Source organism: Oncorhynchus mykiss, chromosome 11 (assembly GCF_013265735.2).
Source record: "Oncorhynchus mykiss isolate Arlee chromosome 11, USDA_OmykA_1.1, whole genome shotgun sequence".
NCBI classification, from domain to species: domain Eukaryota; kingdom Metazoa; phylum Chordata; class Actinopteri; order Salmoniformes; family Salmonidae; genus Oncorhynchus; species Oncorhynchus mykiss.
The window spans coordinates 52,988,873-53,003,872 of record NC_048575.1 but is presented as its reverse complement, the minus strand read 5'-3'; the positions used below and the strand labels follow the sequence as shown (position 1 = coordinate 53,003,872).

Below are 15,000 nucleotides of genomic sequence, written 5' to 3'. Positions count from 1 at the left end.
TAAGCAGTGGGTGAGTACAGAACCGCTTCTCTGCTGGGACTGCTCTATGACCGATGACTAGATGTTAACTGGGCCAAGGAGCTCCTTGAAGTGTATCCATGATCCACAGACTAAAGGGAAAGGAGCTCTGGGCCCTTGTGCCTGTTCTTTAGTAACACTGTAGCAGTAGCTACTCCTATGAAGTGTTAGACCACAGCTACTACGGCTTTTGAAAAATGAAAGGTAAAAAAACGGAATAAGGGAGATGTCTCGCTGTGATTCAGCTCTCCCAGGACTTTCTTTTTCTCGGTCACATCAAGTCTGCTTCCTGTCTGGTGGTGGTAGATGGTACAGAGATGGTAGATGCTACAGGAGATGCACCACTGCTCGCTCGCTCTGCTTGTGTGTCAGTGATTGAGCAGGACCAAGGCAGTGGGCGGTGCTAAAAATAACCCTGCCATCGATCGTCCAGGCTCTGATGTCAGAGTTAGGCAGACATCCTCAATCACCCACCCTGACAGAAAATCTTTACCACAAATCAATTACTTTTCCTGTGGAATATATTTCCACAGGGATACATTATGTGTAATAACCATGTTTCACCTCAGAAAAATGACATCCTCAACAATGCAGGAGAATTGGGAATAATTTAATAGTTGCACAGTTACACTAACCCTAAATGTAGAAACCATATCTAAACTTGTAATTTATAGAGAGGCACACCTACCGCCCCATAGTGCTATTTGCCGGCCCAGGGTCATATATCCACCAGTCATGGTGTGTAGTGTAAGTAGAGGTTCCAGGCCAGCTCCAGGCTGGAGAGGGGAGCGCAGGCTGGAAAAGACATGGGCAGCTATTTTAAGAGGCCTCAGAGGGCTGTGTCTCCTCCAGGGTTAATGGTCTGCTTTACAGCCTGCCCTGTCGAGCAGCTGGGAAAACATGGAGCTCTGTTCTGGTCATGACTCAAGGTTAGACTCCGTCCCTGCAGACGCACAGCACATCATGGCACAAAAAGGGACACTATTTGTATTTTGGAGGTGGTTGTATCAAGTTTTTTTTCTTTCTTCCTTCAGGAACAGAAGTTCTGCCAGCGCTATGACCAGTTGATGGAGGCCTGGGAGAAGAAGGTGGAGCGCATTGAGAACAACCCCCGGCGCCGGGCCAAGGAGAGCAAGGTGCGCGAGTACTACGAGAAACAGTTCCCTGAGATCCGCAAGCAGAGGGAGCTGCAGGAGCGCATGCAGAGGTGAGTCAATGCCTGGGGCCTCCTGCTCCTTCATATACTAGATTGGGAGTCTAGTTTACTGCATTTGTCAAAACATTAGATGGGGTGATTCCAATCAGTTAAAGAGTCTGATTACGTTGAGTTGTTACTTGGTTACAGTATGGAGGGAAGTGTGTGTGAATGATGTCAAGAAGGAGGATATCCGCTCCTGTACATGCAGTGTGTTGACATGTCCTCTGTGTTCCCCCGGTGGGGAGTAGCCGGGTGGGGCAGCGTGGAGGGGGATTGGCCTCGTCTTCAGCCCGCAGTGAACACGAGGTCTCTGAGATCATCGACGGCATATCAGAGCAAGAGGTGAGCTCTTCCAAATCAAATCCAGCATTATTTCTACAGCACATTTCAGACATAGCATGCAACACAATGTGCTTCACAGGAGAAAACAAATAAAATCAATTAAATGGTTTACTGCACAACAAACATAAGAGGATAAAAAACGAAAAAATAACAATAAAAACTGAACGACTAAAAATCACCTGACGGAAAAGCAAAGCTTAAAAATAATATTTTTTAAAGATCTCTTTTAAATATGTCCACAGTTTCGCCCCCACAGCATTGGGGTGCACAATCGTGGATTGATTTAAAAAACAGTTGAAAAATCTTAAAATTAATTCTAAAACTCACAGGTAGCCAGTGCAGAGACTTTAAAGCCGGTGTAATGTGTGCTTCCTGTCGGGTCAGTACCCGTGCTGCAGCATTCTGTATGTTTTGCAATTGACAAATGGCTTTCTTGGGTAGACCAGACAGGAGAGTGTTACAGTTATCAGCCCTGCTTGTAATAAAAGCATGTATGAGTCTTTCTGTATCAGCCTGAGGGGGAAACGGACGCACCGTGGCAATGTTCCTCAGGTGGTAATAAGCTGTTTTGGTCACATTCCTAGTGTGGGATTCGAAATTGACTTCAGAATCTAAAATATACCTAGTTTTTTTTTACCTGGTGTTATTGTTATTCCCTGTGAATTATACATGTGGCCAGATTCTCTTTCTGTGCTTCGGCTCCAACGATACGTACCTCTGTCTTGTCTTGATTAAGCTAGATGAAATTTTGAGCCATCCAAGTATTTAAATCACTAACACAGTCTAATGTATCCGTGGAGCTAAAATCCACTGGTGACACAGATGTAAAGTTGTGTATCATCTGCGTAGCAGTGAAAATCAATGCTGTGCTTTCTGATAACACTGCCAAGGGGTAACATATACAAACTGAACAGTTCAGGACCCAAAATCGAACCTTGATGTATACAGTGCCTTGCGAAAGTATTCGGCCCCCTTGAACTTTGCGACCTTTTGCCACATTTCAGGCTTCAAACATAAAGATATAAAACTGTATTTTTTGGTGAAGAATCAACAACAAGTGGAACGACATTTATTGGATATTTCAAACTTTTTTAACAAATCAAAAACTGAAAAATTGGGCGTGCAAAATGATTCAGCCCCCTTAAGTTAATACTTTGTAGCGCCACCTTTTGCTGCGATTACAGCTGTAAGTCGCTTGGGGTATGTTTCTATCAGTTTTGCACATCGAGAGACTGAATTCCTTGCAAAACAGCTCGAGCTTAGTGAGGTTGGATGGAGAGCATTTGTGAACAGCAGTTTTCAGTTCTTTCCACAGATTCTCGATTGGATTCAGGTCTGGACTTTGACTTGGCCATTCTAACACCTGGATATGTTTATTTTTTAACCATTCCATTGTAGATTTTGCTTTATGTTTTGGATCATTGTCTTGTTCGAAGACAAATCTCCGTCCCAGTCTCAGGTCTTTTGCAGACTCCATCAGGTTTTCTTCCAGAATGGTCCTGTATTTGGCTCCACCCATCTTCCCATAACGTTTTTGCATTGCCAAAAAGTTCAATCTGACCAGAGCACCTTCTTCCACATGTTTGGTGTGTCTCCCAGGTGGCTTGTGGCAAATTAAAATTTAAACAACACTTTTTAAGGATATCTTTAAGAAATGGCTTTCTTCTTGCCACTCTTCCATAAAGGCCAGATTTGTGCAATATTCGACTGATTGTTGTCCTATGGACAGAGTCTCCCACCTCAGCTGTGATCATGAGTGATCATGGGCCTCTTGGCTGCATCTCTGATCAGTCTTCTCCTTGTATGAGCTGAAAGTTTAGAGGGACGGCCAGGTCTTGGTAGATTTGCAGTGGTCTGATACTCCTTCCATTTCAATATTATCGCTTGCACAGTGCTCCTTGGGATGTTTAAAGCTTGGGAAATCTTTTTGTATCCAAATCCGGCTTTAAACTTCTTCACAACAGTATCTCGGACCTGCCTGGTGTGTTCCTTGTTCTTCATGATGCTCTCTGCGCTTTTGACGGACCTCTGAGACTATCACAGTGCAGGTGCATTCATATGGAGACTTGATTACACACAGGTGGATTGTATTTATCATCATTAGTCATTTAGGTCAACATTGGATCATTCAGAGATCCTCACTGAACTTCTGGAGAGAGTTTGCTGCACTGAAAGTAAAGGGGCTGAATAATTTTGCACGCCCAATTTTCAGTTTTTGATTTGTTAAAAATGTTTGAAATATCCAATAAATGTCGTTCCACTTCATGATTGTGTCCCACTTGTTGTTGATTCTTCACAAAAAAATACAGTTTTATATCTTTATGTTTGAAGCCTGAAATGTGGCAAAAGGTCGCATAGTTCAAGGGGGCCGAATACTTTCGCAAGGCACTGTATTTCCTTGATATGTATTGTTCACCAAGGGTGACAAACTATCGACCGGTTAAATATGTCCTAAACCAATTTAGAACTGGACCGGAGAGGCCAACCCACTGGACCGGAGATTGGCCAAACATTGTTAGGAGCTGAAGAATCTAGAATACTTTTCTTCAGAAGGGGTTTCACCATATCAGATTTTAGTGCAGGGGGTAGAGTGCCTGTGAACAAGGAGTGATGAACAATACCTTGCATTTCTTCAGATATGCGTTAAAAACTGTTTTGAAGGTGGTGGGGATGGGATCGAGAAGGCAGGTAGAAGTCTTAAGTTGTGATATCACTTTCCTGTGCACATCTGTGTCAACCAGGGAAAATAAATCCATAGTGCCTTTGCGTGGTAGGCTAGGGCACATATCAAACTTCTCATCAGGTCTTGCTTGACTGATACCCAGCCTAACTTTGATCTTATATCTGAAATATTCCGCAAAGGAAAGTTCACAAGTTTGCGAGGGAAGGATTTATCAGGCCGTCAATGGTCGAGAAGAGCACTCTCTAATTATTCTGATTATTAGTGGTCAAGTTAGAAAAATTTGCCCGTCTGGCATTTCCAATTGCCTTGTTATATATGCCAAGTGTCTCTCAGAATATCTTAATGGACCTGCAACTTTGACTTCCTCCACTCCCGACTATGCCTTTCTGCAATTTATCTTCAATCGATTCGTTTCCTCACTCATCCAAGGGCCTTTACATTTGGATGTGGCCTTTTTCAACTTCACTGGAGCTATGGCATCAATGGTTGCCCTGAATTTGCTATTAAAGTTATCAACTAAATCGTCACGAGGAAGTCAGGATAGGTGACAGAGTATTGTTCAGACACAATAAAATCTGTAGCAACTTCAGAGGTAAGATAGTGTTTCTTAATCATATGTTCAGCATTACCCTGTGCTATGGGCAACAAGGTAATAAAAAATCCACAGTGGTGATCAGATAAAGCAATTTCAACTATAGAGTATATGTCAATAGAAACCCTCTTGGTAATAACCAGGTCCAGAGTATGGCTGCGGTTATGGGTAGGCCCAGTATCATGTTGGATAAAGTCCATAGAGCTCAAAAGATTCATTAATTCAATGGTCTTGGAGTCGGTCTCTTTGTCAACATGAATATTAAAATCGCCCAACACCAATGATTTTGTCATAGTTCTCAAGGACCATAGACAAAAGCTCTTACACTACTTCACCTCCCTCTTTTTTCCTATCATTCCCCATATCTCTCCCTCTTTTAGTGCCCTTTCTCTCACTCATGAATATACAGTGTTCTTGTCATGCCTGTTGCTTGACCCTCTCAATCACCAATTTCTTTGTCACGTGAGGCTGAATGACACAGTTACTGTAGCTGCGTAACACTTATAACCAGTTCAGGAAGCATGTGATGTGGCCTTTTTTAGTATCATGGCCCGGAGAAGATGGCTGACGTTTTACATGCTCCTGACCAAATGTGTTTTTATTTATTTTTTATTTTTTAGATGCGTCGTTGGTAACTTTTTAAAAATGTTGTAACTTATTCTGTGCACAATGTTGCTGCCTCCGTCTCTTATGACCGAAAATAACTTCTGGACATCAGAACAGCGATTACTCGCCTGAGGTACCTGAGTATCTCATGATAAGCTGTAGACCACACTATCTACCTAGAGAGTTTTCATCTGTATTTTTCGCAGCTGTCTACATACACCACAGACCTATGCTGGCACTAAGACCGCACTCAATGAGCTGTATAGCGCCATAAGCAAACAGGAAAACGTTCATCCAGAGGCCGCGCTCCTAGTGTCTGGGGACTTTAATGCAGGGAAACCTACATCCATTCTACCAAATTTCTATCAGCATGTTAAATGTGCAACCAGAGGGGAAAAACTCTAGACCACCTTTACTCCACACACAGAGACGCGTATAAAGCTCGCCCTCACCCTCCTTTTGGCAACTCTGACCATACTTCTATCCTCCTGATTCCTGCTTACAAGCTACATTTAAAATCGGTCAATAAAAAAGTGGTCTGATGAAGCAGATGCTAAGCTACAGGGCTGTTTTGCTAGCACAGTCTGGAATATGGCTTTGAGGAGTAGTGGTAAGGGTAGGTAACACATCCGCCATGCTGATCCTCAACACAGGGACCCCTCAGGGGTGCGTGCTCAGTCCACTCCTTGTACTCCCTGTTCACTCATGACTGCACGGCCAGGCACGACTCCAACACCATCATTGTTTGCCGATGACACAACAATGGTAGGCCTGATCACTGACAATGACGAGACGGCCTATAGGGAGGAGGTCAGACACCTGACCGTGTGGTGCCAGGACAACAACCTCTCTCTCCCTCAACGTGATCAAGACAAAGGAGATGATTGTGGACTACAGGAAAAAGAGGACCGACCATACCCCCATTCTCATCGACGGGGCTGCAGTGGAGCAGGTTGAGAGCTTCAAGTTCCTTGGTGTCCACATCACCAACAAACTAACATGGTCCAAGCACAGATGGTAGTGCGTATGGCCCAGTACATCACTTGCCATCTAGGACCTCTATACCAGGCAGTGTCAGAGGAATGCCCTAAATGCCCTGTCAGACTCCAGCCACCCTAGTCATAGACTGTTCTCTCTGCTGTAGGACGGCAAGCGGTACCGGAGCGCCAAGTCTAGGTCCAAGAGGCTTCTAAACAGCTTCTACCCCAAACCATAAGACTCCTGAACACCCAATCAAATATCTACCCAGTCTATTTGCATTGCCCCCCCCCCCCCCCCTTTCTATGCTGCTGCTACTCTCTGTTATCATCTACGTGTAGTCACTTTAATAACTACCTACACTTTTATTTCTTATTCTTATTCATTTTTTTTAAAAAAATGCATTTGCTTAGGGGCTTGTAAGTAAGCGTTTCACTGTACGGTCTACACCTGTTGTATTCGGTGCATGTGACTAATACAATTGAACTTGATTTTGTGTGATCCAGACAGATACAGTGCCTTCAGAAAGTATTCACAACCCTTGACTTTTTACACATTTTGTTGTTACAGCCCAAATTTAAAGTTGATTAAATTGAGATTTTTGTAGCGCTGGCCTAGACACAATATCCCATAATGTCAGTGGGATAATGTATTTTTCGATTTTTATTTTTTACAAATTGCTAAAATGTCTTATCCCTTTGAGAATGGTGAAGTTATTAATTTAGCTTTAGATGGTGTATCAATACATCCAGTCACTACAAAGTCACAGGCGTCCTTCCGAACTCAGTTGCCGGGGAGGATGGAAACCGCTAAAGGATTTTACCGTGAGGCCAACTGGGACTTTAAAACAGTTAGAGTTCAATGGCTGTGATAGGAGAAACCTGAGGATGGATCAACAACATTTTAGTTACTCCACAATACTAACATAAATGACGGAAGCCTTTACAGAATAAAACATATTCCAAAACATGCATCCTGTTCGCAACAAGACACTAAAGTAAAGCTGCAAAAAATGTTGCAAAGAAGTTAACTTTGTCCTGAATCCAAATCGTTATGTTTGAGACAAATCCAACACATCACTGAGTACCACTCTTAATAATTTCAAGCATGGTGGTGGCTGCATCGTGTTATGTAGATTCTTGCCATCAGCAAGACTGGGGAGTTTTTTTTTAGGATACAAATAAATGGAATAGAGCTAAGCATAGGCAAAATCCTAGAAGAAAACCTGGTTCAGTCACTGGGAGACATTCACCTTTTAGCAGTACAATAACCTAAAACACAAGGCCAAATATACAATCCAGATGGGCAAAGCTCTTTGACACTTACCCAGAAAGACTCAGTTGTAATCCCTGCCTAAGGTGAAACTAACAAGTATTGACTCGGGTGTAAATACTCATGGGATATATTTCTGTATTTCATTTTCAAAAAAACATGTTTTCAGTTTATCATTATAGGGTAATGTGTGTAGATGAGTCAGAAGAATTCTGAATTCAGGCTGTAACAAAACAAAATGTGGATTAAGTCAAGGGGTATGAATACTTGCTGAAGACGGTGTAGATGCGCACACACACCACACACACACACAGAGTAAAGAGACTCTAGCTCTGCCACTTGCACAACCGATGAGTTTGAACTCTGCACAGTGGTTAGAGATGTCACTTCCTCTCTACCCCAGTCACCCTCATTCCTCCATCCCCTCTGAAAGGCATGCTGAGGATGAAAGGGGGAGAGATGTCAGCCACAGGTTCCCTGCTGTGAGTGTTCCACAGGACAAGCAGAGCTGGCTTGTGAATAACAGGGCTAGTCATCACACTGAGTACAGTACAGAGGCAGTATTTATCTGTAAGTTCAGCCCAGGCCTGGATAAGCACTGACTGCTCACCCTGGGCATGCAGCATCGCCGTCTTCCCCTCCTCCTCCCTGACCTCAAACTTCCTCTAAATCTCATGACCTCTTACACACTTAACACAACACGACTGTTGTGCCTGTGTCACCACCGTTGCCTCTGTGTGCTGTGTTTATCTCAGCCTCCTGTATTTGGAAAGCTCTGCTTTGGTGTACACTAACAGCCTACTCACCCCAAGACATTTTGTCTGTTTGTCTGATTGTGTGTGTGTGTGTGTGTGTATTTACACGTGTGTGTGTGTGCGGGTGCGTGTTTGTGTCAGAACACCGAGAAGCAAATGCGTCAGCTGGCGGTCATCCCTCCCATGCTATTTGACGCAGAGCAGCAACGTATCAAGTTCATCAACATGAACGGCCTGATGGACGACCCCATGAAGGTGTACAAGGACCGGCAGGTCATGAACATGTGGAGCGAGCAGGAGAAGGACACCTTCCGTGAGAAGTAAGTCACTCACTCAGATGTAGAAATACACTTCATAGAATGCTGTGCAGTAGTAGACAAAGGGTTGTTTTGTGTTTCTGAGAGCAGTGAGAAGTGGCATGCATGGTGGTTTGGTCAGACTGAGATTTGGAATAGAAATGTCTGTGACCTATCCAAAGGTCCGGGAGTTGTTGAGGAAGTGAATCTTCCCTCTTTGTGAGAAATGAGAGGATATATCAACCAGCCAAACGTAAACCACAGACGGAGATCAGAGACTGAATGCTGTCCCGGTGCAGAGAGAGAGAGAGAGAGATGTGGATGTGATGCCTGCTGCTGCAGACTGCACAGTGAAGTGTCTTACCCTCTCAGCCTCAACACTCAGTAAGAGAGAGCTGGGAGAGATGTAAGCAATGCTCAGTACTGGCTATGTTTTCCTATTGGGATATAAAGTAATGTCAGGTAGGATACACTGATAGTAGTATGGTGAAGGAGCTGGAGGTTAGTGTGGATGAGAGCATGCTATAGATGAATAATAGAGAGTGAAATATCTATGGAGAGATGGATGTGTGACTGAAGTCATCGCTGATGGGAGCGTCTTCTCCCATCAGGCAAACCACACATACGTCATTCTCCACAATTTACCTGCATATCACAAGGCAGAGTGCCTGTAGATAATTCATTTGATAGAAAGTGTTGAGTATGTATCTGTCTGCTTTGTGCTCACAGGTTCATCCAGCACCCAAAAAACTTTGGCCTGATTGCTTCTTTCCTGGAGAGAAAGGTACATTTGGGAAGACCCCCCCCCCCCCCCCCCCCCCCCACTCCATGCACAATGGTAGACCCCACATTTTGACACCTGAGTAGTCTTGTATTGTCATCCTGCTTGGGAGATGAGGTCCTAGTAATGTTGTTTTGTTTCAGACGGTGGCAGAGAGTGTCCTCTTCTACTACCTGACCAAAAAGAACGAGAACTACAAGAACATTGTGCGCAGGAACTATCGGCGCCGTGGCAGGAGCCAGGTACTGTACCTAGAACCTTACGGAACCTAATCAAACCACTTCAGGCATTCTCAAGGTGAAAGTTGAACACTGGGTTATGGGGCCTCCCGAGTGGCGCTGCGGTCGAAGGTGGCGATGCCTCACTCCATTGTGCATGGAGTGAGACGTCACTACAGACCCGGGTTCAATCCCAGTCTGTGTCCCAACCGGTCGTGACTGGGAGTCCCATAGGGCGGCGCACAATTGGCCGAATGTCGTCCTGGTTAGGGAAGTTGAACAGTGTTTCCTCCGACACATTGATGCGGCTGGCTTCCGGGTTAAGCGGGTGGGTGTTAAAGAGTGTGGTTTGGCGGGTTGTGTTTCGGAGGACGCATGACTCGACCTTCGCCTCTCCTGAGGCCGATGGGGGAGTTGCAGCGATGAGACAAGATCATAATTGGATCGTAATTGGATATTACGAAATAATAGAAAATATAAGAAGACTGGGTTGAGTACCATTTGCATGGAGAGGTAAAACAGCCATGGGGCTCTGTGGGGCTCTCTCATGCTACACACACACAGACACACATTCATGCTACACACACAGACATACACACACACATTCATGCTACACACACACAGACATACACACACATACATTCATGCTACACACACATCACAATTGCTGCTACCAGACTCGTATTATACTAATCAGTTTATACACTTGCCCCCATCCCCATATTCCCCAATACAAGTGTAAATGTTGGACTATAAATTGTGCCTTATAATTGTGTATTATACTTATGCTAAAATCATTATTCTATTCTACTGAGCCATTTATTTACTTGATCTTGTCGAGAAGGAACCTGCAAGTAAGCCTTTAGTTGGACGATGTATACCATGTGGATTCCGTACAGACGACTAATATAACTTGAACTTGAATGTGACACCTGCCGTTGTGCCCCCGCCCTTCGTGTCAGCACTAATGTGTCTATCCACGTGACTTTTATTTAACAGCTTGTTTTCATTGCTAATGATCTCCCAGCTATCACTTAGGCCCAGACCAGGTGTTAGGCAGTTAAACTCCAGCATCGTTGCGGTGCAGTGTGGTGGGCGCTAATGAAATGGTCCATTAATTAGCCAGTGACCTTTCCTGTGGGCGTCAGCCGGTTGGCAGTGTCTCTTCCTATACTCTCCCAGAGACACCTCAGATTATTACCTAGCTAGCCAACGCTCAGCTCAGTGCACAAACACCACGGGCTCCTAACGCTAATAACACGGGGAGAGAAAGGGATGGGGGGGGGGGGGGGGAGCAGAGAATCGTCTCCACAGGGTAACGTTAGTGAGTACAAGAGAGGAGGGAGCACACGACAATACGTACTAATAACAACACAAAAGCTAATGAACGCCCAGCCTTATTGAGTCTGTCCTCTTCTGTTGTAAAGCAGACCATAGATAACAGGCTGCCTGAGTCTGACTCATTTAAGACTCCTGTAAATGGCTGTGTTTTTGGTTTTTCAATCTGTTTTAGGTGCATGACACCGAGCTAAGAGAGAACAAATGGAGATCGTGATAGTCTATGGAGATGATTAGGCTGCTGTTTATAGTCTCCAGGTCCTAAGAGAGAGACAAAACTCTGACCATGTTCATCCACTAGTGGGTCACTCAGTGCTGTTATTGAGTTATGGCTTTTTATTTGTTGTTTTTTGCGTTGCGTTCATCTTTGAGAGGGGAAACATTAAATCTGGTGACATGGTTCAAATGGAGTTATGCTATCTCTATGAGAATGGTCCATTTTGATGTAGCCTGCTCTGTCTTTTTGTGTTTCCTTGTCCAGAGCTGGATGTAATGCCTCTGTTATTAGAGTAGACATGAGCGGGATTGAATAGGCTTCAGCTAGAAATCCATTTACTTAGTGCTTTCATTAACCCATTAACACACAGCACACCTCCTATATACTTCGGGAACTGTGCTTTCCAATGCATGAATAAGTGTAGTTACCACCAGTTATACCAGTGTTAGTGGCTAGACTTTGGCAGTCTGCAGCATTTCTTTCATGATATGAACCCTCACCCTGAGCCCAGACAGGAAGTGGAAGAGGAAGTGGTGCTGGGCGCCAGATGAAGGCATATGGGCTGTTTTTGTGGTGTATGTACTGGCATGCATGGCAGAATGACCTCAACACTACTGCATGGCTCATGTATCTGTTTGTGTGTTTCTATATAGGTTCTTATGCATGTTTTACATGTGCTTACATATTTGTGAGTCACCAGGGATCATGTTTGTGACAAGTGTGTTGCCTTGTATTCCACCCCAACAGCATGGCCAGCAGCAGCAACAACAACTGCAGGTGAACCGCAGCAGCCAGGAGGAGAAGGAGAAGGAGAAGGAGAAGGAGAAGGAGAAGGAGAAGGAGAAGGAGAAGGAGAAAGAGAAGGAGAAGGAGAAAGAGGAGGGAGAGAAGGATGAGGAGAAGACTGAGGGGGAAGACAAGGAGGATGTAATGAAGTGAGTCTGCTTGCATTCGGTCTCGCTCTAAATTTAGGGGTGTCAAACGTGTTTTTCCCCGGGGGCCGCATCCGGTCTTCAACGAGGTCTGAAGGGCCACACAGAAAATGTGTTATATTTACTTGCTGTCGAAATTAGCAGAAAATAGTTCTCCGTCCATCGTTTTGAAAATGTTTGATGCTTCCTGACTGTCTAGCTTTCATTTCGGTGACTATTAGCGAGCTGGACACAGTCAAGAAACTGTATAAATGTAGGGCCATTATCATTTCTACACCGTTTAGATGTGGTTTTAGTCATTTTAAAGTATAGTCAGTTCACACCCCTGCACTAAATCACGTCTGAATTGGTCCAGGTCAGTTCATTGGAAATGGAGTGGGATTTAGATCTGCCCTGACTAGATCTGGAAAGGTAATCATCAGATGGAGCTTTTTTCACCCCTGACTAGTTACTCTTCCACCTTCAGCCAGAATTTCAATCCAGTGAAAAATCTGTATTTTCCCCCTTTACAAAACTGCTGTTTTCCTGTTTTTCTTCTCACACTCCCAAGAGGCCACTAAAAGTCACATTTGTAACATTCCTTCCTTATTTTCTTTCTTTTTCCGATGGGGGTTAAAGTGGCTTGGCTGAAACACCATTACCGTACTGTCGTACTGTTGCTACAATAATCCAGCTCGTCTCCTGAGCTTGGAGTGTGCTGTGCGTGACCCTGCCCTGGCATCTTCCTGGGCACGGTGCCAGCGTGAAGGAGAGGAGGATGGGGGAATCAGTGGATGCCTCTGAACACTGCAATCTGTGTGAGCAGAGTAGCGGAACAGATGGAGAGCTCACTCACTGCAGTGTGTTGTCCTCATGTTGACTCACATATTTCACAGGGAAGAACATTGGAGGATGGAATTCTATAATCATGTCCAATCTTCTAGCGTAGCTAAGCCCCCCAGCTCTCTGAATGGAGTCATGGTTGGATAGGTTGTTGTTCAGTGCTACTGATTGAAAGAACATTGAACAGGTGTTTCCCTCCCTGACTGAGTGTTGTTGATCATGATTAAGCATCTGCAGTGCTTCCAGTACCTGGGCTGAGGAGTCCCTGACTCCCACAACACCCTGGTTGGCACAGCTGGCACTTCTATATTTAGTGAGCCAGGCAGCAGAGCAGGTCGCCTCTAGAAGATAAATGATGCAGGACAAGGGGAAGATGAATTGAAGAACACTGGCTACAAAATCACTGGCCTGTCATTACGCTGACAGGATATATTGCCTTGCTTGCAAAACTTAAAACGACGCTCTCCTGAGCCTCGAGTCGTGTGTGTGTGTGTGTGTGTGTGTGTGTGTGCGCGCATTTTTTTTACCCAGACAAACCTCTGCACTTTTTATCAGGTTTTAAGTTAACAAACTCAACAGTACACATGTGCTGTGCAGGCCAGGCAGTGAGGAAGAGGGTGATGAAGGTGGTGTGACTGACTGACACTCTTCCCCCTGCAGGGACGACACCTCCGGCGAGGACGGGGAGGACAAAGAGCCCACGGTGGCTTTCAAGGGTCGACGCACGGCCAACAGCCAGGGCCGGCGCAAGGGCCGCGTCACCCGCTCCATGACCAGCGAGGTGGAGGAGACCGCCACTCCACCGCTCAGCAGCGAACTCGGTACGTCTCACTCTACTACTATCGTCTAGACTGCTGCCTGATGTCTTTTACGGAGTGTTCATGGTCTTTAACACACTCTGCTGTTTTCACCTGAGACGCGTTTTAGCACTGTGCTGATGTTAGCTACACACCTCATTAACCAAAAGAGCCGGGATTTCTCTGAGAAACATTTCATGGCTGTGTTTTTGGCCTGATTCGGAGGTGTTTGAATGAAATATATGGCCAGGATACTGCTGAAGCGCATCTGTTTAGTAGGTCCACCTGAATTGAAATGAAACTGAGCATATAATCACACATAGTGTGGATGGTTTGATACCTGCTGGCGCTAGGACAGTCATCATACATTCTGTCAATCAGTTACGTCTGCTCTCATTGCTGTGTGCTTTTTCCCCCCCTTGTCATATCCCACACCACAAGGGTGCACTGTGGCTCTTTCTCCAAACTCTTCTAAACACACAGACCTTGGCCAGGAATAGAATATAATACAACTTTATTGTCCATCCAGGATGGACATTTTTTCTTTTGCTTCGCCTCACATTAAAAGGATCACATACAAATACATTCTCACGTCACACACGTTTAAATCAGTCACTCCACCATGCTGCATACACTGAGAACATAGAACATAGAACACAGGGTATTAAACGTTGACTGACTGCTGCCCCAACTTCACTGGATAGATGAATACATATACCAGTACAATCCACAAGGAGCTAATGAATGCTTGAATGGCCTTAGCCATGGGCATTCTGAAGCGCCGGCCAGAGGGAAGCCTCTCGAGCTGAGGGTGTAGAAGGTGGTAGTGGTCGCCAACAACAGCCAGTGCCTTCCTTTTGGTTGCCTTGCGGAACCGACTGTGCATGTGGTTGACCAATTACTTTGCTGGCTGTGTTTACTATTCTGGTTAGTTTGTTAGAAGCTGCCATTTTAAGATTATGTCTTGCTTAAACGAGATACGATGCCAGTAAATGGAATTCTGCCTGTGTTGCTCTCTGGCTCATTACATAATGATCTGGATCCAGACATTCCTAAGGCTGATAATGGGTGGTAGAATAATACTACATGACAAAATACCCTGTAAGTCAGCAATACTCCTGCCTCAGTTTTTATTCCCTCGGCAGTTAGCACACA

General features: G+C 44.8%; 1 protein-coding gene across 1 annotated transcript in view; it reads left to right on the top strand.

The window, feature by feature from the left end:
- Positions 1-15,000, top strand: part of LOC110535946 (nuclear receptor corepressor 2) — a 128,625-nt gene that overhangs the window by 77,973 nt on the left and 35,652 nt on the right. Inside the window, exons 9-16 of the mRNA XM_036936316.1 lie at positions 1-10; positions 1,053-1,225; positions 1,465-1,558; positions 8,586-8,764; positions 9,470-9,524; positions 9,665-9,763; positions 12,042-12,229; positions 13,709-13,869. The exon at positions 1-10 is cut by the window's left edge and continues 57 nt beyond it. Of these exons, the coding sequence (XP_036792211.1) occupies positions 1-10; positions 1,053-1,225; positions 1,465-1,558; positions 8,586-8,764; positions 9,470-9,524; positions 9,665-9,763; positions 12,042-12,229; positions 13,709-13,869 (959 nt within the window). The remainder of the gene's footprint in view (positions 11-1,052; positions 1,226-1,464; positions 1,559-8,585; positions 8,765-9,469; positions 9,525-9,664; positions 9,764-12,041; positions 12,230-13,708; positions 13,870-15,000) is intronic.